The sequence below is a fragment of the Thamnophis sirtalis genome, unplaced genomic scaffold, assembly GCF_051295495.1.
Source record: "Thamnophis sirtalis isolate CommonGarterSnake01/CBP01778 unplaced genomic scaffold, rThaSir2_p1.2 scaffold_4, whole genome shotgun sequence".
NCBI classification, from domain to species: domain Eukaryota; kingdom Metazoa; phylum Chordata; class Lepidosauria; order Squamata; family Natricidae; genus Thamnophis; species Thamnophis sirtalis.
In genome coordinates, this window is record NW_028261384.1 from 60058013 (window position 1) to 60084603 (window position 26591).

The 26591-nt window shown below is 38.7% G+C and overlaps 1 protein-coding gene across 1 annotated transcript in view; it reads left to right on the forward strand.

Moving 5' to 3' along the window:
- Window positions 1-26591, forward strand: part of LOC106540478 (transmembrane channel-like protein 2) — a 183170-nt gene that overhangs the window by 117910 nt on the left and 38669 nt on the right. Inside the window, exon 16 of the mRNA XM_087714395.1 lies at window positions 13657-13809. Within this exon, the coding sequence (XP_087570521.1) occupies window positions 13657-13809 (153 nt within the window). The remainder of the gene's footprint in view (window positions 1-13656; window positions 13810-26591) is intronic.

Genomic DNA, 26591 nt, shown 5'->3' on the forward strand with positions numbered 1-26591 from the left:
AATTCTGTGTCCAGAACCTTTCCAGGATTTTCTCCTCACTTTGAAGCTTAAACGATCTCTCATGTGGTTTTGTTGCCCTTGAGTTGTTATTAATGTAAGCTTAACTTTAGTTGTCAGGTTTGTTTCTGAATAGATTTGTCTTATTAACTCCATCTTTTTCACTCTTTCTTTTTCTCCTACATCTTGGAGTTTGGGGTGGAACACCAAATTATCAAAGTCACTTTTCCAGCTTCCCTTCTTTCCACTTCCACTCATGTTTACTCCATTTATAAGTTCATCTGAGTTCTTATCTTTGTTTTCTGTATTTTCATTCACTTCTTTAATTTCTGGGGCTGTAACCCCATCATCTTTTTTTGTGATACCCCAAAGTCTGTCCCATTTCTTGTCAAATCTCTCTTCTGAGATGTTTTGAAGTCCAGCCAAAATGTTTTGAATTAACAAGTTTTCTTACTCTGAGTATTGCTCCATTTTTTAGAGTAAGGAAAAATATAAAGAAAAGGCAAGAAGAAGAATTTGGTACTATCTGCCACTCTAGCCTGTCACAGATTTTGAAGAATATATCTATTTTTATTTTAGACAAATGTTCTTTTATGGTTCTCAAAGAAGAAGGGTTCTAAAGTTTTTCTTTCCTTTTCCAATTCTTGTCAAAATATTTTCCACACACCACTATTTGTGACTTTGGGTCTTTATCAGGTTTTAAAGAGATGTTCCAAACCCTTCTATTGCACAGTCAGTATAGTCAGATAAGAGTGAACAAAGAAAACATTGTTACAACAGCAAAAGAAAAAAAGCTTCAGACTTGTGCTTCCAAGTGGCAGATTCGACTCTTTTAAAACCTCTTTCCTTAAGTATCTTTAATATAATATTGTAACAAGTAGAAGAAGAAATTTATTAAAGTAAAAAGAGTTTTAATTTAAGCCAAAAAAGTTAAAGTAGTAAAGGGAAATAGGAAAAAAAGATCCCTTCACCTCAAGTGGAAAAAACAGAAGCATTGCAATCACTCAGTCCACAAATGATTACAGGCAAGAGCAAAAAACTTTCTAAGGCAGTCCAATAGGGATTAAATATGCCACTTTGTTCTTGCTTAATGGACTAATTAAGCTTAAGAAAAGAGTTTCTTAGGGCAATCTTCTAAAAGAAAAGAAAAAAAACCTCACCAGTGTAACACTTTCATTTCTCTCTTCCTAGAGCCATCTCCAACTATGTCAGCCCGGGGGGGGGGGGCTGCCTGTTTGCTGCCAGTTGGAAGTGATTCCCTTGGGTCGATCAGGCACTTTGCGATGTCCCTGTGACCAGCAAGGTCTTGTCTTCCCGGTCACCGTCTCTTCGGGACGATTTAGGTCCAGGGGCAAAAGTGTCATCGGTGGATTCAGACAGTTGAATCCACACAATGTAACGTTGTGACATTGGCTCCTCCTCTCCTATCTAAACAAGTTGACGGGACACTAATTGGGGGGGGGGCGGGCTCCTTGGTCACCGAACCTATCAGATTAGAGACAATTCAGCATTGAGAACTCTTCCGATTCATAGTCGCCCCAAAGATGACAGACTCAGTCATATTGGGGCTCACGTGGCTTGAGAAACGGGGTCCTACAATTTCCTGGAAGGTGGTCATAGGAAACTGGTCATAGATGTTGGACCACTGCCAAGAGCAAGGCAGGACTACCTCATAGAAGCTACAACACCAGAGGAAGCTAGGGCTCTAGAATCTGCAGCTCTGGCCTGAATTGGCCCACATGGGAGCCAGCAGATACCAAACGAATATTGAGATCTAGAGGGGTTTTTTAGTGAGGAAGATTGCAATTATATCCCCCCCTCTCAAAGACCAATCAAATGTGCAATAGAGTGTGTGGCTGGGGCAAAACTAACAAAGGCTAAGATGTACTCCATGATCCCTAATGAGATAATGGAATTATGGAAGTACATCAATGCCAACCTAAAGCAGGACTTTATACCACCAGCAAAGTCAAAAGTGGCAGCCCCCGTTCTCTTCAAAGAGAAGAAAGATGGAAGGATGAGATTGTGGGTTGACTTTCAGGGTATTAATGCTGTTTGGGTGGAAAACATCTACCCTCTCCCCCTCATGAAGGACATGCTGAACCATTTGGCCAAAGGCAAGGTGTTCACCAAACTGAACTTAAAGGCGGCATATTACCAAATACGAATCAGGGAGGGGGATGAGTGGAAGACCACATTCAACTGCCCCTTGGGCAGCTTTCAATTCAAAGTCATGCCATTTGGCTTACAAGGGGCCCCTGCAGTCTTCATGCAGTTCATCAACGAGGTGCTACATAAGCACCTCTACCAGGGAGTACTCGTTTATCTCAATGACATCCTCATCTTTACTGAGACTCTAGAAGAACATGTAAAGCTGGTACGGCAAATCCTGGGAAAACTTCTGGCCACAAAGCGTTATGTGAAGTTGTCAAAGTGTGAATTCCATAAGACCTCCCTGGACTACCTTGGGTATCGTATTTCCAGTGAGGAAATAGAAATGGATCCAGGGAAAGTAAAAGTGGTGCTAGACTGGCAACCTCCATATACCCGCAAGCAGTTACAGAGTTTTCTGGGGTTTGCTAACTTCTATTAGCAATTCATTCTGGCTTTTGCTCTACCCCTGACCGAACTGCTGAAAACAGGGACATCACCGACAAAGCCAAAGCCCAACCAGCCTATTGGGTGGACAATGGACTGTCAAAAAGCATTTGAAAAACTAAAATGACTCTTTGCCCAAGAGCCCATTCTGCAACACCCCGATCCAGAACAGCAATTCATAATTCAAACAGATTCTAGTGATGTAGCTGTGGCAGCAGTGTTGTTGCAAAGAGACAAAGTGGGACAATTGCTACTATGTGCTTACATCCCCAAAAAACTCACCACCACCGAGCGAAGATGGGCCATTTGAGAAAAGGAAGCCTATGCGGCTCATTGGGCCCTACTCATCTGGAGACAATTTCTGGAAGGGGGAAAAGTGCCATTCAAGGTCTGGACTAATCACAAAAACCTTGAATCCCTAAAAAGCCCCAGAAAGCTGTCCCCAAAGCAAGTTCACTGGGCACAATACGTCAGGAGATTTAAATTCAAACTGAAACTTATCCCTACAGTGAAGAACCTGTTAGCTGACATCTTATCAAGCAAACTCTGACTGTATTAGCATCTCACTGTAACATCCTGTAAATCATGGCTCATCCACATGAGGAATGGCTCAACCTCTTACATATTTTTGGAGGCATAAATAATGTTAATTGGTTTCCATTATCTGCTGCAAAGGGAAGGGCTGGAAGAATCGGCGCTGGGGTGTGGAAAAGTTAGTGCAAATAGGGGCCACGCAAACCGGAGAAGAAGTCTTGACTCCCAGTCCTGTCCTGTCCTGGAGCCCTAGCCATAGAAAATTGAGTTTGTCTGGAAATGCACCCTAGATGGCTCAGCTCTGGCATCCTGAACTTAACGCCATGGTTACGCCAATCACTTGTCCTCTCAGGAATCTGTATTTCAGTAACAATGGTTAAATCCGGAGTGCCTCTGAGAACATGCCAAGTTGTCGCATTGCGGTGGGAAAGTTTGTTAGAATTAGGCAACGTGTCTCTTCTTCCTAGCCCAGGGCTTAAATCCAAACATCACTGCATTCAGAGAATTCACCAGTGGCAGAGTGAGGTTGTGATCTGATTTATTAAGGGAGAAAAGTATAGACAAATGAGTGCATAGATGTGGAAGAAATGGGTGACAGAAGACAATGTTTTGGTATCCCATATTTTCTGTTCCCCTTCCTTGAAGCTCCAGCGTTAAATGGCTTCCTGGAGTTCTGACTTGCCTTTCTCAACCTGTTCATGGCTGGGCACTTTCACTGCAGTCCCGAAGTCAGGCTTCTCAGGTGCTCAGGCATGAAAATGTGCTGCTCAAACACTATACTTTTCCACGCACATTGAAAAAAATTAGAGGGAACATTGACAGGAGTAATCCCTTTTCTTTTAAAAAAATTTTGTATTAGTTTTATTACAGAAAAAGCACACACAAAAATTGTCTTTCATTACATCTTGTAGAAAGCATATCCATTGGTCACAAGTACATTTCGTGCATTCCTTCCACAATCACATATATTCCATTCAGTTTGAATTGTATATGTTAAAAATTTATATATTTTGCTATCACCATACCACCATTTTCATTTAATTAAAATTTCAAGAACATAGCCACCTGCTGGCATTTTTTTTTCTTCCCGTCTCAATCAATCTGCCATATCTTTATATCTTTATAACATATTCTAAAAAAAAGTCAATTAATAGGACATCTAACATTTCCTCTCCCTAACATATCTTTATTATTATTATAGTTAATTAGAGGTTATTTACTATTTTTCTCACCTCTCCTCTCCACAGGTGCAAAAAAGCAACAATCTCTAAACAACAATCTATTAATATGTGTTAACAAAATGACCATTTAAAATCTAAAACAATCTAAAAAATGTTGACATTTCTAGTTGATAATCACCAAAGTATACATTAACATTCCAAAGTTATAATAAACAATAGCGGGGACAAAGGACAGCCCTGTCTTGTACCTTTTCCAATTTGAAAAGAGTCTGTTAAACTTCCATTGACTATAATTTGTGCTGTTTGCTGTTGGTATATTGCTTTAATTGACTGTAAAAAATTATCTCCTATCTGCATTTTTTGTAATATCTTCAACAGAAATTGCCAATTAACTCAATCAAAGGCCTTCTCAGCATCCAAAAATATAAACGCAGCAGGGATCTGGTTGTTCTTTCCCAGATATTCTAATGCATTAATAATTAATCTGACATTACTTTTCATCTGTCTCCCCTGTATAAAACCTGTTTGGTCAGTGTGTATCAATTGTTGAATAACCAGCATTAACCTATTTGCTAGTATTTTAGTAAAGATTTTATATTCTACATTAAGTAATGAGATAGGTCTATAATTTTTTGGTTGGGTAGTATCTTGATCTTCTTTGGGTATCAAAGATATAAACGCTGTCTTCCAAGATGGAGGCACTTTACCTTCCATTTGAATCTTATTAAATAATTCTCTAAGAGCTTCTACCATTTCTAACTGTAAATTTTTATAGTAAACCGCTGTCAAACCATCTGTACCTGGTGCTTTCCCTAACTTTAATTGCTTAATTACCTGCAAAATTTCCCCCGAGGTTATTGGTTGATTCAATTTTTGTCTGTGCTCTTCTCTAACTGAAGGTATTTTCTCTTTATCTAAATATTTGTCTATATCTAGACCATTAATTTTATCCCCTTTATACAATTCTGTAAAAAATTCCCGAAATACCTTTTGAATCTCTTCCTGTTGAAACACCTCCTTCCCTCTGTAAATCAGTTTAGATATATTTCGAGTTTTCCTTTTTTTCCTAATCTGATAAGCTAACCATCTGCCAGGTTTGTTTGCATTACAAAAGGTATTGTGTTTTGCATATAATAAATTAGTGGCTACTTGGTCAGAGATCAACATGTCAAATTGAGATTTTAATATGGTGATAGCTTCCTTAACCTTTGTATCGCCTGGATTCATTATTAACTCCAACTCTTTTCTCTTAATTTCCTCTTCCAATTCTGTTCGTTTTAACCCTTGTTTATATCTATGTGTTTTATTTATATTCATCAGCACTCCTCTCATATACGCTTTGCTTGCATCCCATACAAATTCCATAGATGTACCCTTATTCATATTCAAAACGAAATATTCAGATAACAATTTTTTACAATCATTAATATACTTTTCATATCTAAATAAGTTTTCATTCAATCTCCAAGACCTTCTTGCCTGCACTACCCTTCCCAACTCCATCCAAACTGGGTTATGGTCCAAAAGGACCCTAGCCGTAATCTTTGTCTTCTTGACCCTAGAAAGCAAATCATTAGTGATTAGTATAAAATCAATCCTTGAAAGGGATTGATGTCTATCAGAGAAGAAAGTGAAATCATATTCCTCTGCATTTCTTTCTCGCCAAATATCTCTCAATTCAAAGTCGTCCATCATGTCAAAAAAAGGTTTGGGTAGCTTTGCTTGCATCTTAGTATTTGGGCGAGAAGTCTTCTTATCTCTCTTAGTGTCTATCACACCATTCCAGTCACCCAATAGTATTCAGGACCTATAGTCCCACTGTACTAATTTGGCATGAAGATTTCTATAGAATCCATCTTGCTGTTGATTAGGAGCATAAATTCCCAAAAGTAATGTCTTTTTCCTTTCTAGGATTATGTCTAAAGCGATATATCCTCCGAAGGGATCTGCTTCAATTAATTCAGCTTTCATGTCTTTTCTTAAGTATACAACTATACCATTCTTCTTTTCCATAGCAGAAGTTACAAAATGTTGACCAAGTTTTGAGTTAATCAGATATTTTTGATCAGTTGATTTGATATGAGTTTCTTGCAAACAAATTATGTCATTCTTAAACTGTTTGAGATAGTGAAGTATTTTCTTTCTCTTCTGTGGGGAATTCAATCCATTGACATTCCATGTTAAGATCTTAGTTGTCATCTTTGGTTGGCTGAAGCATTTTTAGAGCTTCTTGCATGGCCTGTTTAACCTTAGGCCTAGCTCCTCCCACTGCTTCCAGACTTGTTATTTTAGCTCCTTGATCGATGGCCGGTGATTGTTGATGTTGTTGCTTTTTAGCTTGTTTCGCCATTTGTCTAGTAATCATACGGCTAGGTCTTTGTTCCATAACACTTTGCGCTTCTAGAAGAGAGAGATGCTCCATCTTATCTGATAGTTGTGTAGTTTGCTGTCTGTCCTGTCCTTCTTGTGGTCTTTCTCCAGGTCCAGATGATGCAGGATATCCAGCCTTCAAAATATTATGATAAAAATCTTGGGCTTTCCATACAGAGTTGAGGCGATATCTTTGCCTATCAAATGTAAATATAATGCCAAATGGTGCGTCCTATACTGTATCTGACGGTTTCGACTAAAAAAGCGTAGTCTCTCCTGGCTCTTAACATTTGAGGTGGTATCTCTTTCAAAACAATCAGGTCTTGACCGCCAATTTGGAGCTTAGTGTTATAAGACTCTTGTAGTACCATATTTCTAAGCTCTCTTGTAGTGAAGTATATAATGATGTCTCGAGGAAGCTGTTTCTGCTTTGCCACCCAGGAGTTAACGCGATAAACTTTGTCGATCTGCCAGTCGAGGTTAGTCCCTGGTCTTCCCACCAGGCAGTCAAAGGCTTCTGATAGAATCTGTTTCAGGTTCTCCTGTTTCTCCTCACGCAGCCCCCTTACTCTTAATGTGAACTCCATTTGTCTATACTGTATCATAATAATTTCTTTTTCAGCATTTTCCACTTTTTGTTCCACCGCCTCTCTTTTCAATGTCAAGTTGGTATTAGCCTCATTAAGATCCTCTAGACTATCTTCAATTCCGGAAACATGTTCTGTCAATACAGTTACAAGTCCCAGCATTTCATCTTTAATTTTAACAAACCTGGCATCGATTTTCTCATACAACTCCTGTTTAAGTCCTTTTATTTCCTCTTTTATTTCCCCTTTTATTTCTTTTATTTCCTCTTTTCCCTCCTGTTTTATCTCCTGTTTTATCTCCTCTTTAAGATCTCTAAGTTTATCTTCCATTTTAATTGTCTGTGCGTTAAGAGCCACACTTAATTCACTCAAGAAGAATTCTTTCGTTAACAAATCTCCAGCAGGGGGCGTAGGGAGCGGAGGCTGCAACCTTGTGCCAGGCACTGGGGATGTGCCCCTGGGAATAGAGGGCAACGGTTTCAGATTAAGATTTGGTTTTGAGGCCATTCCAAATTTTATCTTCCAGCAATTAATATAAGTAAAGATGCTGAATTTCTCCCTTTACTTTGAAATTTGAGGCTTGGCAAAACTTTCAGAAAATAAGGATTTTGGACTTTAGGATTTTTCAAAGGATTTCCAAAAAAAGGGGGGGAAGGGCATTGTTACAAAGCAGCTCGGCATATTCAGCGCCATTTTGGACTTCTCTATATCAGAAATATATATTAGCAATGTTGATAAAAGGAAGGTCTTGTAAACTCTTCAGAGAAGTAAAACGAATTAATAAGAAACTGCTAGTCGGCTGTTCCTCCCTTTTTTTTTATAAGCTTCGTAGAACTTTGCAGACAGTTTGTAGAAGGTTTCAAAAAATTAGCATTGTAACGAAACAGTTCAGCATATTCACCTCTGTTTTGAATGTCTCTATATTAGCAAAGAGTCTTTTAAAACTTTAAAAGTGAAACTAATTAGTGAAGATCTGTTGGCCGACTGTGAGGCACTCCCTTTCTTTGAAGTTTTGAAACTCTGTATAATTAGATAAACAATGTTAGTCAGCAATTCAACTGGCTCATCGCCATTTTAGACGCCTCTTTAAGTAGATAAAATAACGGAAGAGGATCTTGTAGCATAGAAGCTAGATTTAAATAAACAATTAATGCTCTCGCATACGAATTCTGCTCGTTTTGAAATCAGGTAATTTAATCTTTGAACTGAGTGGGAGGGAAGCTTACTTGGGGCTGGAGATTTCCAGCGTGGAGCAGTTCTGCCTTCAGCTGCCCCCCCTTCTCTTCACAGACACAGAAGCTGCAAAGATCAGAAAGGCATTTGCTTGACAAAACTTCTCTCCTTTCCCTTCTTTTCCCGAAGAGGAAGGTGTCTGTCAGATGTCTGTTAGATGATCATCTTAACAGATAACGCCACTGGTAATACGGGAGCAGCTGTGTTTAGCTGCTACCATCAGTAAGTCCCGCCCAGGAAGCCAATATATTTGTCTTCTTAATTCCATCCTTTTCATTCTTTTTTCCTTCCTGCATCTTGAAGTTGGAGGAAAGGCTCCAAGTTGTCAAAAACACTTTTCCAGCTTCCCTTCTTTTCGCTTTCACTCATATTTACTCCATTAATGGGTTCATCTGATGTCTTATCTTAGTTTTCTATATTTCCATTCTCTTCTTTGGTCTCTGGGTCTCCAACCCCCTCCTCTTTTACTGTAGCACCCCATAAACTGTCCCATTTCTTGTCAAATCTCTCAAATCCTTCTGAAATGTTTTGAAGTCCAGCCTGGATGTTTGGGATTATTAGGTTTTCTTCCTCTGAATATTGATCCATTTTTCAAAATGTAAAGAAATATAAAGAAAAAGAAAATAGGAAAAGGAATCTGCCACTCTAGACTGTCAAAATTTTAGGGGATATGTCTGTATTTATTTTAAATCTTAAACACAAGTTCTTTCAAAGTTTTTAACATAGAAGGGTTCTTATCTCTTGCTTGTCTTTTCCTTCTCTTGCCAAAATGTTTTCCAGGAGCACTAACAAAACAGGTTTCATGCTTTTACTTCGTTATCAGGTTTTATAAGTGAATTCCAAACCCTTCCGTTGCAAAGTCAGTAAAGCCAAATGAAGCAGAATAAAGGATACATTGTGTCCAAAGGAAAAAATGTTCAGGCTTTGGCTTCCAAGTGGCAGATTCAATAATTATTCAATTATTATTTTTTATGCTTTTTCCTTAGATACCCTTAATATAATTTTAACCAATAGAAGGAAAAATTTGTTGAAATAAGAGAAGAAGTTTAATTTAAACCAACAGAAAAAATTAGGGTAGTTAAAAAAAAATAGAGAAAAGAAGATCAGTCCCTAGACTTCAAGCGGGGAAACAGGAAATGTTGCAATTACTTCAATCCACAAAACATTGTTACAAACCAGAACAGGAAATTTTCTAATAGCAGTCCAATAAATATTAAATTGGCTGCTTTATTCTTACTTTGAGGACTAATTTTTTTTTTTTAAAAAAAAAGTTTCTTAACGCAGATCTTCTGAAAGTAAAAAAAGAAAAAACCCTCATCAGATGGAACGCTTTCGCTTCGTCTTTTCCTTTGGGAGCCGTCTCTGACTATGCCAGCCTGGGGGCTGTCTGTTTGTCTTCGGTTGGAAGCATTACCCTTGGGTCAATCAGGAACTTTGTTGTGTCCATGTGACCAGCAAGGTTTTGGCTTCCCTGTCACCATCTCTTCAGGATGGTTTAGGTCCTACCAGACCATTCAAGGACAAAAGTTTCATCAGCGGACTCGGACTGTCGAGTCCGCGCAATGTGTCCTCATGACGGTGGCTCCTGCAAGCCCCAGGAATAATCCCTTTTCAAGTTACCAGTAGCATGGAATTTGTTCCCATGCCTGAACTGTCCAGTGAGCTCCCCTCTTCCATGTCTCTGACTGAATGGATAGACACTCTTAAAAAAAAAAAGCTCTGGCAGAGACAGCAGAAGAGTGCAAGAAACAAGCGGATAAGCACCACTCACTCCAACCCCCCATTCTGAGTGTGCGACAAAAATTTTTTGTCTACCAAATATATAAAATTAAAGATGCCCACTAAGAAATTAGGGCCTAAATTTTTAGGCCCCTTCCCAATAGTGAAAATAATTAACCCAATTATAGTTCAGGTCAGAATTCTAGGGAAAATTCACCCAGTCTTTCATTGCAGCTTACTGAAGCCGGTGATTGGGTCCAACCTAAGACTATTGACCCAGCCTTCCCCTCCTCTGGTAGTGATAGAAGGAGAAACTCACTACCAAGTGAAGGAAAGTTTAAACTCTGGATTTTATAGAGGTCATTTGCAATATTTAGTGCATTGGAAGGGGTACCCTTTGTCTGAAGCTACTTGGGTGAAAAGTTGGAATGTAACAGCTGAGACGCTACTGAAAAAAATCCATGATAAATTTCCCAATATGCCAAAGGGGCCCGCTCGGGGGGGGGGGTAGGTATGCTTATGTTAACCCCACATTATTCTCAGATTGGTAACAATGGTTTTTTCTGCAGTTCTAATTTTCTGTTGAAGTCTACGTTTGTCTTGTTTGGTTGCAAAGCCAAACCATAAAGGTATGGAGGTACAGATGACAGACTCAATAATTCCTCTGTAGAACTGAATCAGCAGCTCTTTGGGCCGTTTGAGCTTTCTGAATTGGCTCAGAAAGAACATTCTTTGTTGTGCTTTTTTGATGACGTTTTTGAAGTTAGGTGTCCATTTTGAGATATAATAGAACCTAGAAACTTGAAGGTCTCTACCGTTGATACTGTGTTGTCTAGTATTGTAAGAGGTGGTAGTATAGGAGGTTTTTTTCTAAAATCCACCACCATTTCTACAGTTTTGAGTATATTTAGTTCAAGATTGTTTTGGCTGCACCATAAGGCTAGTTGTTCAACCTCCCATCTGTATGCAGATTCATTGTTGTCTTGAATGATCACTGTTGTATCAACTCTATTTACTCAGTAGGTGAATTGCAATGGGTCTAACAGTGACTCTGTGGTGGTTCTCAGGTGACCGAGCACTAGTCTTTCAAACGTCTTCATAACTACAGATGTTAGAGCAACTGGTCTGAAGTCATTAAGTTCCTAGATGGAGGGTTTCTTCAGCACTGGGATGATAGAAGAGGATTTGAAGCAAGAAAGAACATAGCACATCTCTAGTGATTTATCAAAGATTGGGTAAAGATGGGGACCAGTTGGTCAGCACAAGTTTTTAAGGAAGAAAGAGTTATCTTGTCTGAACCTGGTGCTTTTTCTGGCTTTTGTCTGTCAAATAGGCTTTGCACCTCATTCCCTGTAATCATCAGAAGTGGTGAGCCCAATGGGATAGGATAGGTTGTAAGAGGCTCAGCTGTTTTTGGTGTTTCTGAGATGGGGATTGTGGAGATGGGTGGCAATAGTTTTCTCTCAAATTTGCAATTCAGGTCATCTGCCAGTTGTTTATTTCCTTCAGTTTGGGAAGAAGGTTTGCTGTAACCAGTGATATTTTAAAGACTTTTCCACATGTTTGTTGGTTCATTTGTTGAGAACTGATTCCTTAGCTTTTCAGAGTAGCTTCTTTTTGCTGCTTTGATATCCCTTGTTAATATGTTTCTGGCCTGATTGTACAGCATTGTATCGCATTTTCTGTAGGTTTCCTCTTTGGAATGACGTGGCTGCTTAAGTTTAGCTGTGAACTAAGGTTTATTGTTACTATATTTTCTCAGTTTTCTGGTCAGCACAATAGGCCTTCATAAGAACTGTGATGTTACAGTGTCTGTGAATTCATCCAAGTCTGCAGAGGTATCTTCGACAATATTCCTCTCAGTGCAGTCAAGGCAAGCCTGTAGCTTTAACTTTGCCTCCTCAGTTAAGTCCTCACTGATTTAATTGTTGGTTTCATGGTTTTAAGTCTTTGTCTGTAAGCAGGTACAAGGTGAATCATGCAATGATCAGAGTGTCCCACAGCTGCTCATGGTAAAGACCGATAAGCATGTTTTAGTGTTGTGTGGCAATGATCTAAAGTTTTCTTGCCTCTAGTGGGACAAATAACATGCTGAAAATATTTTGGAAGCTCTTTCCTTAAGTTTGCTTTGTTTAAGTCTCCTAAAATAATGGGCAGTAAATCTGGGTATTTGGATTCAGCCTCCATAATCTGGTCAGCTAGAGTTCATAATGCATTGTTTATACAAGCTTGTGGAAGAACATACAAAGCAATTAGGAGAAATGAGGAGAGCTCACATGGAGAATAATATGATTTGCAATTGATAATTAATGTCCCTAAGTCCACATCACATATTTCTTTAGTATAGTTATGTCTCTGGACCAGCAGTCATAGATATATAAACATAAGCCTCCTCCCTTCTTTTTACAAGATATTTCTGTAATTCTGTCTGCTCATTGTAACTGAAATCCTGGAATTTGCAGGCTGCTATCATCAATTGACTCATTTAGCCAGGTATCAGAGAAGCATAGGGCTGCTGAGTTGTAAAAAATCAGAATTGTATCTATTTAAAAGAAGTAATTCATCTATCTTATTAGTGAGTGAGCGTAAATGTGTCAGAAAGAGGGGATATGAGTTTTTATTCCACTTTTTCTTAGTCTATTCAAAATTCCTGCTTGCTTGCCCCTTTGGCCTTTGGCATCTCTTCCTTTTGTTCTTGTTTATCCTTTGTTGAGGGGAAGTCATAGAAATCTCCTTCATCAGAGAAGAAACATTACTTGATGCTTAGTAGTTGGTCTCTTGAGTATGAAATCTGTAGTGAATCACAGGGAATGATAAAAAATAGGAAAACTATCAGACAGCATTTCATCAAGACTGCTGTCCATGGCGCCATCTTGATCATATATCTACCACATTTGTTGTGATAGCCATTCATTGTTTTTGCTGATGATGTTAATACTCCTGAGCACCCCAGAATAAGCCATTTTCCACCAATGATTAAATTTGGTTGAGTTCCAGGTGACCTCAAAACAATTTATGTTTTCATTATTGTTATTATATGTGGAATCTTGTAAGGGCCCCAGAATTCAGTTTAAACTACTAACATTATTGTAATTCATTTTTTTTCTTTCTTTTTCTTTTTTTTCAACCTTATTGCAGTCTTTAGCAAGCACAAGAAAATTGATATTCAAAAATTCAAACCATCCAAAATAAAATTGACAATGTCAAGATATTTAAGAAAAGTCCATGCAAACAAATATTTTTGGCTAAACAATATTAAATCAGAATATGCTGAAGGTTTGCTCAGGCTACATGTATACAACAAGAATAAATTAAAATTAGCAATTTGGATAATGTAAACTTGGAATTGCAGTGTAAACTACAAATACACAGAACCCACTCACCCACATATATGAAACAATAAAATTATCCAAAATTGGTCTTTTTCCCTGTTGCAGCTGACTGAAGAAGGTGTGATCAGGAATATCACATATTGGACTGTCCTAACCTTCCATAATTCATCTTCAAGGAATGGAAGTGCTCTTATTCCACCTCCAATGGATCCAGCTGATGTGCCTCGAGGACCTTGCTGGGAAACAACTGTGGGGATAGTAAGTAAATAAAAGCAATTGTGTTGTATGGTGCTTCAGAGAATGTTCTGATTCAGTCAAATTAATAGCAAATATAGTCCATGCACTTGAGAATCATTTAATAGATTCTGAAAAAAAATAAAAGTCAAAAAAAGTATATTTAAAAAGTTAAAGGAATAAGATAAATGATAAAACATTCCTCTAATATATCTTCTCCACCTTTACACTATATTGACGTGAGTATACGGTATATATTGTAGATATATAAGGACATCACATAATTAAAGCACCTCATACTTCATTCAACTCGACCACTTCTGTGTGCACCTGCTGTTTTCTTTTAAACTGGAAACATTCTATTGTAGGTACAGTCTTTTTTATGTTCTCTCTCTCCCTCCCTCTCCCTCTCTCCCTTTCTCCCCCTCTCCCTCTCTCCCTCCCTCTCTCCCTCCTGCTTCCATTCAAAACCCAACTAGACCTCTTTTGTGTGCACAAGAGGTACTTTTACTAAGTTTCAAATGATAGCAGTGAAAGGAAAGCAAGATCTGATCCAAAAGGTGTGAAAGTTACATATCAAAAGTTTCCCCAAATCCCTCCCCCCAAGGGACCCAAGCTGAATGTCCAATCCACATTCCACATAGTGTCATGTGGAACACATCTTCGGGTATTTTTGTTCATCTGGAGTTTTAGGATGGTTGGCTTTGACGGGGTGTAAAGAAGTCCACTCATCAGTGCAGTAATTCTTGAGAGCAAACCTCCCTTTTAGTTCACATGAGTCTGTATTACACCATCTCCAGAGGTGGGTTGCATGTGGTACGCCCTGGTACTGGTGCCTGCTGAGGGCACCAGGTACCATTCCAGTACGGTGCTCCGGAGCCTCCCCCCCCCCCGAGTTCCTTATCTGTATTTGAGCTCTTCAGCACTTCCGTGCACGCACATGGAGCATATGGCATCTCCATGATGCTCCGCCGAGCAGCTGGAGCATCACAGAGGCATCGTGGAGGTAAGGATGCATGCACACACTGCCCGCATGTACATGCATGCATGTAAGGGACACCGCTTTTGGGGCTAATGGGGCTTTGTTTCTAGCCCGACAGTCCCAAAATCCTCTTCTGGACATCTATTGCAGTTGTGGGGAGCTGAGGAGAGCACAGAGAAGAGTGCGAAGGTTTTCGGCACTCTGGGAAGCCGCAAAAGTGGCTGGGAGAGGCGTGCGGCTTGGTTTAGCCTCCATGGACATCACAGCAGCCCCAAGCGTGCCGATCTTGGCATTTTTCACATCAGGGCATGCTGCAAGAGGCAGCGAAGACCTTTTCCCTCTTACAGCATGCCCCGATGTGAAAAATGTTTACATAGCACCTGGATTTTTTTCTTTAAAGAGAACAGAAATAAGAACTGTCACTACAAAATGTATGGGATACAGCCAAGGCATATATTAGATGGCTAACTATAACATATATGGGAAAGAAAAATGAAAAGAAGAGACAAAACAAAATATATTAGAAGAAGAATAAAAGAGATTAGAAATAGAATTACAAAAAGAATCACAAAAGACTATTTAAAAAATCAAATGGAATTAACGAAACATAAGCTGAATTTAATAGCTAAAGAATTCGCACAAAAAATTAAAAGCACTGAACATCATTTCTTTGAAAATGCAAATAAACCAGAAAGATGGTTGGCATATAAATTGAAAAAGGAGAAAGAAAATAAATTGATACATCAATTAATGGATGATGAAGGGACTCTTCACTACAAAAATGAAGCTAAAAAGAAAGTGATTCAAAACTACTATGGGAAACTATATGATCAGGAGATAATCTCAGAACATAAAATAAAATAATATTTAGAAAAAGGGGATTTACCTAAAATACCTGAAAATAATGTTAGATGAACGTAAACCAATGATGGAATTAACAGAAGGAATCAAAAGACAAAAGAACGGTAAGCACCAGGCACGGATGGACTACCAGCAGAACTATACAAAGACTTACAGGACACTCTAAGTACCCCAATGTTGGATGTATTTAATGAATTACTGTTAGAAGCAAAAGTACCAAATTCATGGATAGCGGCATATATCATTCTCATACCAAAAGGAGATTCAGAACTGGAACAGATAAAAAACTATAGACCAATTTCTTTATTGAATGCTGATTATAAAATATTTGCTTCAATAATTGCAGAAAGACTAAAAAGATTTTTATATCAGTTTATATATTTAGATCAAAATGGCTTTTTACCCAAGAGACAAATTAAAGACAATATGAGAATAATCTTAAAGACATTGGAATACTATGCACATCCAAAGAAGCAAATGGCGTTCTCTCTAGACACAGACAAAGAATTTGATAACTGGCAATTTATGTTAACACAATTAAAAGACATGGATTTTGGGGAGAAATTTATTAATATGATTAAGGTGATGTACTATAAACAAAATGCAAAGATGATATGACTAAGAAGATCAATATTAAGAAAGGTACAAGACAAGGATGTCCCTTGTCTCCCCTGATTTATAATGACACTGGAAGTATTGAATAGAAATATTAGCTAGGATACAGAGATAAAAGACATGGAAATAAAAAAGGGGAAGTATAAATTACAAGGATTTGCAGATGACTTAGTATTTATCTTGGAAGAGCCACAAGAAACAGGGCCTAAATTAATTTTTAAAAATAGAAGAATATGGTGAAGTAGCAGGACTGAAAATAAATAAAAAGAAAATTAAAATCTTAGTGAAAAACATTACAGATAAGCAGATAAAAGAATTAACAAAGAGAATATATATTTAGATTACTAAAAAGTAAAATACTTAGAAATCCAATTAACAGCAAGATGTGTAACGATTAAGGAAGATAATTATAAATTGATAAAACAAATTAAAACAGATTTGGAAAAATTGAAAAATCTGCAGCTATCGTTGGTAGGAAGGATAGCTACAATTAAAATGAATATATTGCTGAGAATATTGTACTTATTTAAAACAATTCTGATAAAATGTTGGAAATGCCAGCAGACAACTGGGTCATACTATTTTATGTGGTGGACATGTGTAGAAGCAAAAAAATATTGGACAAAAATACAATGGTGGTTGGAAAAGATTACAAAAAAGCACATTGAGCTGAAACCAGAAATATTTTGCCGGGGATTTTGCCTGAAACCTATAGTAAAGGGAATGCATATTTAATTACACATGTATTAACTGTGGTTAGAATTGTATTTGCACAATTTGCATTTGAAAAGTAAAGAGATGCCTACTGAGGAGAATGTGATTAGGAAAATATTAGAATGTGCAGAAATGAATAGATTAACATTGGCTATACAGGAGAAAGAGCAATCTGAATACTATACGACTATTTTATGGATGGTTGGAGAACAAAAACAGAAGCTAGAAATAAATGGAGCTTAGTGAAATACAGAAAATATGTTAAAACAAAGATGTAAACATGATGATTTTTACTAATACGTTTGAGAAGACTATTGTGTTTAATATTACTATTATATTCTTATTAAAAGGTATGTTGAGGGAAAAATGAATAGGTTGTTTATTATTATTATTATTATACAATTGTATCACAGCGGCCAGTTGTTTCGCCGGATTTGGCATTGGTTACTAGTCGGGCCCATTATTATTATTATTATTATTATTATTATTATTATTATTATTATTATTATTATTATTATTATTATTATTATTGTACAATTGTATCACAGCGGCCAGTTGTTTCGCCGGATTTGGCATTGGTTACTAGTCGGGCTCCACCCAGGGGCCTAAGACGTCGTGACGTATTTTCGTAATATGCGTGCAGATCCAAGCAGTGCGGCTTTTTGCATTTGACTGATGGTGATTTTGTCAATTTTTAACTGTTTTAAATGTAATTCCAGTGCTTTTGGAATAGCACCCAGTGTGCCAATTACCACCGGAATTATCACTGCTGGTTTGTGCCATAGTCATTGAATTTCGATTTTTAAGTCCTGGTATTTTGCGATTTTTTAATGTTTTTTCTCGGCGACCCTGCTATCACCTGGTATTGCGATGTCTATGATTGTGACCTTATTTTTCTCAACCAGTGTGATGTCTGGTGTATTATGCGCCAGTATTTTGTCGGTTTGTATATGGAAATCCCACAAGATCTTGACCATCTGATTTTCTGTGACTTTTTCAGGCTGATGTTCCCACCAGTTTGTTGCTGTTTTAATATTATAATTTTTGCACAAATTCCAATGGATCATTTGTGCTACTGAATTGTGCCGCAATTTATAATCAGTCTGCGCGATTTTTTTACAGCAGCTGAGTATGTGATCAACAGTTTCGTCAGCTTCTTTGCAAAGTCTGCATTTGGCATCATCAGAGGATTTTTCGATTTTGGCCTTAATGGCATTTGTGCGGATAGCTTGTTCTTGCGCAGCCAGGATTAGTGACTCTGTTTCTTTCTTTAATGTACCTGTTTTTAACCATAACCAAGTTTGTTCCCTGTCCACTTTATCTTTTATTTTTTCCAGAAATTGACCATGCAGTGCTTTGTTCTGCCAACCCTCCATTCTTGATTTTATCACATCTTTTCTGTATTCTTGTTTTGTCTGTTGGGCCTTCAGTAGATTTTTGTTCTTTACTTCGATTAATAGATGTTCTTGACTTTCTTTTAAATAATCAGCCAGTGCATGTTTTTCTTCTTCAACTGTTTGCTTCACTTGTAATAATCCTCTGCCACCTGATTTTCGGGGCAGATATAGTCTATCAGTATCACCACGTGGATGTAAACTGTAGTGCATTGTCATTAGTTTCCTGGTTTTTCGGTCCAAAAGGTCCAAATCAGCTTGTGTCCTGTTAACTATGCCAGCTGTGTATCTTATAACTGGTATTGCCCAGGTATTTATGGCCTTGATTGTATTTCCACCATTCAATTTAGATTTCAAAATTTTCCTAACTCTGTTGGTGTACTCTCGTCTGACAATAGTTTTTACTTCTCCATGCTTGATGTTATCCAACTGCAGAATGCCTAAGTATTTGTAGGCTTCATTTTCTTTGCATTTAATTAGTTGACCATTGGGCATTTCAATTCCCTCAGATGCAGTGATTTTGCCTCTTTTTATGGATACAGTGGCGCATTTTTCCATGCCAAACTGCATTGAAATATCGGTGCTGAATACTCGGACTGTATTTGTCAATGATTGGATTTCTATTTCTGACTTTCCGTAGAGTTTCAAATCATCCATATATAGTAAATGCGAAATTTTTTCAGCTTTTTTGGCTGTTTGGTAGCCTAATTTCATTTTTTTTAAGATTACCTTATAGTGGGATCATTGCGATGATGAAGAGAAGAGGTGAAAGTGAATCACCCTGGAAAATTCCTCGCTTGATATTAACCATTCCGTAGCTCTCATTCCCTACTGCCAACTCAGTTCTCCATTGTTTCATTGCCTTTTCAGTAAAGGATGTAATATTTTTGCTAATGCCAGTTGTTTCTAAGCATTTTATGATCCAACTATGTGGCAGTGAGTCAAATGCCTTTTTGTAATCAATCCAGACCATATTCAAGTTCGTTTTTCTGTTCTTACAATTTTCTAATATCATTTTATCAATTAGAAGCTGATCTTTTGTGCCCCTGCTCCTTCTTTTGTTGCCTTTTTGCTCTACTGGCAAGATGTTGTTTGTTTCCAAATAATCCATCATGTTATCTGCAATAATGCCTGTGAGTAATTTGAAGGTTGTTGGCAAGCATGTTATTGGTCTGTAGTTTTCAGGTGTTGTTCCTTTAGTTGGATCTTTCTGAATCAAGTATGTTTTTCCAGTTGTCAACCATTCATCAATTTGGCCCTTTTGTAAAATTTCATTCAGTTGCCTGGCCAATATTGCATGTAAACTGGTCAGATATTTGAGCCAGAAACCATGTAATTGGTCCTTAACAGGTGATGTCCAATTCTTTACCTTTTTAACTCGATTTTTGACCATCTCAGTTGTTATTTTTAATACTTGCATTTGTTTGTTGCCAATGCTTTTCTCAAAGTCATGTATCCACTTTGCTTCCTTGTTGTAGTCCTTTGCATTTTCCCACAATTCTTTCCAGAATTCAACTGTGGCCTGTTTTTCTGGTTTTTCACTTTTGGTGTCACCATTTACATTAAGACTTTGATAAAAACGCCGTTGGTCTGATCGAAATTGCTGATTTTGTTTATATTGGATGATTCGTGCCTCATATCTTTCAATTTTTCTAGCTGTTGCTGTTATCTGCTGTTTTACAATCTCTACAGCTTCATTGATGTTTCTTGTATCCAATCTATATCTCCTGATTAGCCGATCTATGGTTTTGTTGTTTTTAAGCCGTTGCTCATGCATGTTCTTTAAGTTACTAGCATCTGCCCTTAATTTTTTTATTTTTTGTTCTAAACGGATTTTCCACTTTGGCTTTGATGCTTTTTCTGTTGTATGACTAGGTACTTTAATTTTAATGCCTAGTTCATTAGTGACTATTACAGCTGCGCTGTACATTAACTGGTTTGTTTCCAAGATGGATCCTGGTTCAATTGTTGAAAACACTGCATTAACCATTTTCATGATAGGGGCCAAAATTTTCTTCGGCACAGTTTTTAGTGATGGTAAACGTTGCCTTTCCTCATTAAGCAGAAAATGCTCCATGATCTTATCCTTCAATTCTTTTTGTTTTTGTAGTTTTGTTTTTGTAGTTTTATTAGAATTTGTAGGCCGCCCTTTTCCCTGAGGGGACTCAGGGCGGCTCACATAAAACTGGGAAGGGGGGAGTTTTTGAGTTAGTTCATCAGTTGGTTCAGTGATAACTGGTTCTAGTGGTGGTGATGTTATTTCCTCCCCGAGAGCTTCTTCTGGGAGTTCTACTATAATGTCTTTAGTTGTGTCTTGAATATCAGTTATTTCCGCTTGTGATATTGTTTTTTGGGTTTTGCAATTTGCCTGAATTTCCTCATGTTCAACTTCACTAAACACTTTATTCCGTATAATAAATCGCCTTTGATCTGCTAGTCGTTGTTCACTAACATTTGAATCTGGATATTGTTGTTTCCATAATTCATACATTCGCTTTAAATAGCCTCTTTTTTCTGGCTCTGAGTTGTAGTAACAGGCCATTATGGCACGGTTTTCATCTGCACTATATTTTTGTCGTTTTGTTGGCTGGTCCACTTGTAGCCCACTTGTCGACGGATGTCCAGGGACCCCAACATCCGCCGCGGCCCTTGTTAACCCGTGCGACGACCGATGCGGTATGGAATTCTTATTTGTTTTTTTCACCATATTGTATGGGTTGGCGGGGGTTTTTTTACGGGACCAGATGCCAACCTGATCCCAACCTTCCTCCTTTCTCATCTGGGCTTGGGACCGGCAATGGCGGAGTTATTATACAATTGCCAGTTGTTTCGCCGGATTTGGCATTGGTTACTAGTCGGGCCCCACCCAGGGACCTAGGACATCGTAACGTATTTTCATAATATGCGTGCAGATCCAAGCAGTGCTGCTTTTTGCATTTGACTGATGGTGATTTTGTCAATTTTTAACTGTTTTAAATGTAATTCCAGTGCTTTTGGAATAGCACCCAGTGTGCCAATTACCACTGGAATTACCACTGCTGGTTTGTGCCATAGTCGTTGAACTTCGATTTTTAAGTCCTGGTATTTTGCGATTTTTTCATGTTCCTTCTCGGCGACCCTGCTATCACCTGGTATTGCAATATCTATGATTGTAACCTTGTTTTTCTCAACCAGTGTGATGTCTGGTGTATTATGCGCCAGCATTTTGTTCGTTTGTATACGGAAATCCCACAAGATCTTGACCATCTGATTTTCGGTGACTTTTTCAGGCTGATGTTCCCACCAGTTTGTTGCTGTTTTAATATTAAAATTTTTGCACAAATTCCAATGGATCATTTGCGCTACTGAATTGTGCCGCAATTTATAATCAGTCTGCGCGATTTTTTTACAGCAGCTGAGTATGTGATCAACAGTTTAATCAGCTTCTTTGCAAAGTCTGCATTTGGCATCATCAGAGGATTTTTCGATTTTGGCCTTAATGGCATTTGTGCGGATAGCTTGTTCTTGCGCAGCCAGGATTAGTGACTCTGTTTCTTTCTTTAATGTACCTGTTGTTAATTATTACACAATTGTATCACAGCGGCCAGTTGTTTTGCCAGATTTGGCATTGGTTACTAGTTGGGCCCCACCCAGGGGCCTAGGACGTCGTAACGTATTTTCGTAATATGCGTGCAGATCCAAGCAGTGCGGCTTTTTGCATTTGACTGATGGTGATTTTGTCATTTAACTGTTTTAAATGTTTTAAATTATTGTTGTTGTTATTATTATTATTGTTGTTGTTGTTATTGCAAAATTAGAAAATCAATATCAATGTAATGATTTTTAAAAAAGAAATACAAATAAGCTAGACAGTTTCTCCCGAAAATCACCTTTCAAATTGTTTAAGCATTTTTCAGGCTTTTTGTATTTTAAAGCTTCTCTTGGTCTTCTTTCATGTCTTGATTTTCAGTCCCCCCCACAATGTATTTAATCACCACTTTCTTAGGCTTGGAAGTTCTCTTTTAAAATTCTTGTACTTTAATCAGATCTTTAGAGTAAAAGTTGGTAATTATCTCATCCAGTTGCTATGCTCTGTCCACAATCTGCTTCAGCACAAATCTTACAGTCCCAGTTGTCCCAGCTTTGTGACTGCCCAAAATGGCCATCATCTCTGCTGCCATTCTGGAGAGCTTGCTTCAGACTTAATGAGGAAATTGGTAGTTCCTTGTGGTCAGTCTCTCCTTCCTTTACTGCCCCTACAAGGTGGCTATGACCCCTTAGGTCTCCTGACAGCAGCTGGATTTTGCAAGGCTTGGCAGTGTCTGCTATTTTTCAGCTGGTCTATCTGTGACATCAGTTGGAAACCTCAAGAATGAAATATTTTTAGGAATATTAAAAAAGCAGAATAATATATTTCCCTAAATGAGAAATGGAGAAACATGTTGTTTTAGAGGCAGAAAACAGTCTTTCTTAATAGCCCCAGCAGGAGGCCAGCTTTTAGAAATGAAGATTTGGTAATCCATTCAGAAAGACTGGGTGAAAATTGAAACTCACATAAGCAACAAATAAAAGGTTGACAAAATTAGCTTAAACAAAGACCTAGGATTTGCATTTCCTCTTTTGCCTATAGAGCCAGCTATGACCCCTATATAACCCCTACATGATCCCATAGGAATCTGACAACAGCCAATAGAATATTAAAAGACATGTTATTACACAAGAACAGGAAGCTCAAATGCAAAACCCAAAAGAAGGTACAAAAATCCCCCCCTCTTGGGAAAGAAGGCAGGGCTTAGCAGTGTGAAGATGGACTTTCAGACTGTTCCTGAATTTCCATCTATACCGGAGCATCTGGACGGTTCCTTTTTGGACCCAAGCTGTCCCGAAGAGACAGTGAAAGGTAGGGGGAGACCCAGTGGTCCCAGAGATGTTCGCAAAGTCTCTGGGGACCCAGGAAAAAACCCCTTTGCCAATGACTTCTGGATTTGCCACAAGGCTATTGAAACTGCAGACAGCCCTAAAGAAAGAGAAAGTGTTTCCAGCTGGTAAGAACATTTTATTGTTTAGAGAGAAACGGACTGCCTAAAAATTCAAACTAATTTAAATTAAAGAACAGAAGAATCTAGCGGCGATTTTGATCCTTTTAATGGTTTTGGATGGTGGTTATCCTACTTTTTAAATTACTTTTTATCACACGGATAATGGATAGATTACTCCAACATCTCCTCTGATCTTCTGCAAGTGGGTTGTAAACCAATTCACTATAATTTGGCTGTTTACATCTTGACACTTTTATTGCTTGGCTGTATTGGCTTAAGATCTGGTAAGCTGGTTCAAGGATGGGCTGAGTGATGAGCTCTACAATGCGTGTGTGGCCCGAGGTGCCCCAACCCATCTACATGAGTGGTATCTTATTACTGAAGAGGACACCCAGCTGCAGAATGCTGTTGTCAGGCACTGGCTAAGAAATCAGATCACCCATTGGGGGGGAAATCTACGAAACCTGGCCAGCGCGAAAAGGAGATGGCCCTGAGGAGCAGGGAGACTGTAGAATTTCCATCCCCTCCCTTCTTTGAGGAGGAAATCCCAGCTTTGCAGCAGGAGGAACTATACTCATCTGGAAGTGATCCAGAGGATGAACCACTGGTAAACAAACCAATTAAACCGCTTACCTTGCCCCTGAGACTATTTATCCCCAACTGGGAGAGGGGGATGAAAATCTCAGCTTTAGTGGACTCGGGGTGCACCCGCTGTTTGATCAGCCCAATTCTGGTAAGGAAGTTGAGGATTAATGTAAGGAAACTGAAAAGCCCCATAGCTTTTTGCCAATTAGATGGGTCAATAGCAGGGAGGGGGCAGTTTCATTTGCCACTGAGCCTCTACAGATAGGCATCGGAAACCATGAGGAAATACTTACATTTATAGTGGTGCCTGGCATGGAATGGCCACTAGTTCTGGGTCTTGCATGGCTGAAAAAATGGTATCCCAAAATTAATTGGAAGCAAGGCACGATAAGAGTGCAGATGCATGTGACTTTTGCTGAGAATCCAGACAAAGAAACTGAGGGGGCAGAGCACCTAGAAACAGCAATGCCGCTTACACTATGCCAACCCAGAATATAAGGACTTGGCTGAGGTTTTTAGCAAAAAAGCATCTGATGAGCTTCCACCCCACCACTCCACTGACTGTGAGATAGAAATCCTACCCGGAGCCAAACTCCCTAAACCCAAGATGTATAGCATGTCTCCAAGGGAGTTGGAAGAACTGAGGGCATTCATTGAAAAAACCCTAGCAAGAGGTTTCATTGAACCAGCCCGACCAAAAGTTGCAGCCCCAGTGTTGTTTAGAGAGAAAAAAATGGCTCCAAACGCATATGTGTTGATTTTAGAAATTTAAATTCAATCAGTATGGCAAATGTATATCCTCTCCCACTAATGAAGAATATGCGACCACACCTAGCCAAAGGGAGAATTTTTTCAAAGCTCGATTTAAGGGAGGCTTACTACTGTATAAGGATTAAGGAGGGAGATGAATGGAAAATGGCATTTAACATCCCTATTGGATGCTATCAATTCAAAGTGCTACCATTTGGGCTACAAGAGGCCCCTGCAGTATTTATGCAATTAATAAATGAAGTGTTGCGGGAGCATCTATATAAGGGCTGCATAGTCTATATTGATGACATTCTGAGACTAAGGCAAAACATGTAAAACTAGTCTGGGCAGTTCTGAACAAACTTCACTCTGCAAAACTTTATGCTAAATTTTCCAGATGCAAATTCCACAGAGAAAAAATTGATTACTTAGGGTACCGCATTTCACACCAGGGCATAGAAATGGATCCTTCGAAAGTGCAATCAGTACTTGACTGGGAACCACCCAGAACACGCAAACAGTTGCAAAGCTTCCTGGGATTTGCAAACTTTTACCGACAGTTTATCCCTGCTTTCGCCTAAATTGCTCTCCCCATCACCAAGCTCTTAAAAATGAAAGGGGGGGAGCCAAAACCGAAGCAGCCTTTGAACTGGACAATGGAATGCCAAGTGGCATTTGAAAAACTTAAAAGGCAGTTTTTGGCAGAACCGATCCTAAAGCACCCGGACACAGTGAATTGTAAGCCACCCTGAGTCCCCTCAGGGAAAAGGGCGGCCTATAAATAATAAACAATTCAAATTCAAAACGTTCGTCATACAAGAAGATGCTAGCGATGTGATGATAGGAGCCATCTTACTTCAGAAAAATGAGGAAGACCAATTACAACCATGCACTTACACATCCTAAACATTGAATGAATCTGAGCAAAGGCCATTTGGGAGAAAAAGGCTTATGCAGTTTGATGGGCTCTTTTAACCTGGAGAGGAGTAAGATCCCTTTTGAAGTCTGGATGGATCATAAAAATTTAGAAGCTCTAAAGACCCCAAGGAAACTCTCTCCAAAACAAGTATGATGGGCTCAGTACTTTAAAAGGTTTGAATTTATGCTCAGATACCTCCAGGGGCGGGAAGATTTCCTGGCAGATGCACAACAATACAATAGTATGAAGCCAAACGTAATCAAACCCATGATATAAGACAATCAATTAGCTGCTAGAGTAACCACCAGATCCCAGGGAAATCAAGACACTCTGGAGGACAATGACACCACCCAGACATTTAAACAAGCTTTAACTGACGAATGGTTTTTGAGCCACAAAGACAGCTGTCTGATGAAAGATAACCTAGCTTGGGTGGGAGGGAAGTTGTATGTTCCAGCCAGCCAAAGACTGTACTTAATGGAAAGGTGCCACGACTCCAAACTAGCAGGACACTTTGATTTTGTAAAAACTTTACATCTAATTAAAAGGCAATTTTGGTGGCCATCACTAAAAAAAGACATAGAGAGCTATGTAGACAGCTGTCCAATTTGTGCGGCAGCCAAAAGACGCCAAGGCAAAATGCCAGGACTGTTACAGAAGGTACCCAAGCCCTCAGCACCCTGGAAGGAGATAGCTGTAGATTTTATTGTCGAACTACCAGAAAGCGCAGGGAATACTGTCATTTGGGTCGTAACAGACTTGTTTTCAAAACAGACACATTTTATACCGTGCCAAAAGATCCCAACTGCCAAAAGTCTACCCAAGTTATTCCTGATACACATTTATCACCTTCATGGAGCCCCGCAGAGAATCATCTCTGACAGAGGGGTCCAATTCACCTCAAAATTTTGGGGGGCATTCTTAAACTTACTGGGCACCACCCAAGGACTGAGCTCCAGTCACTATCC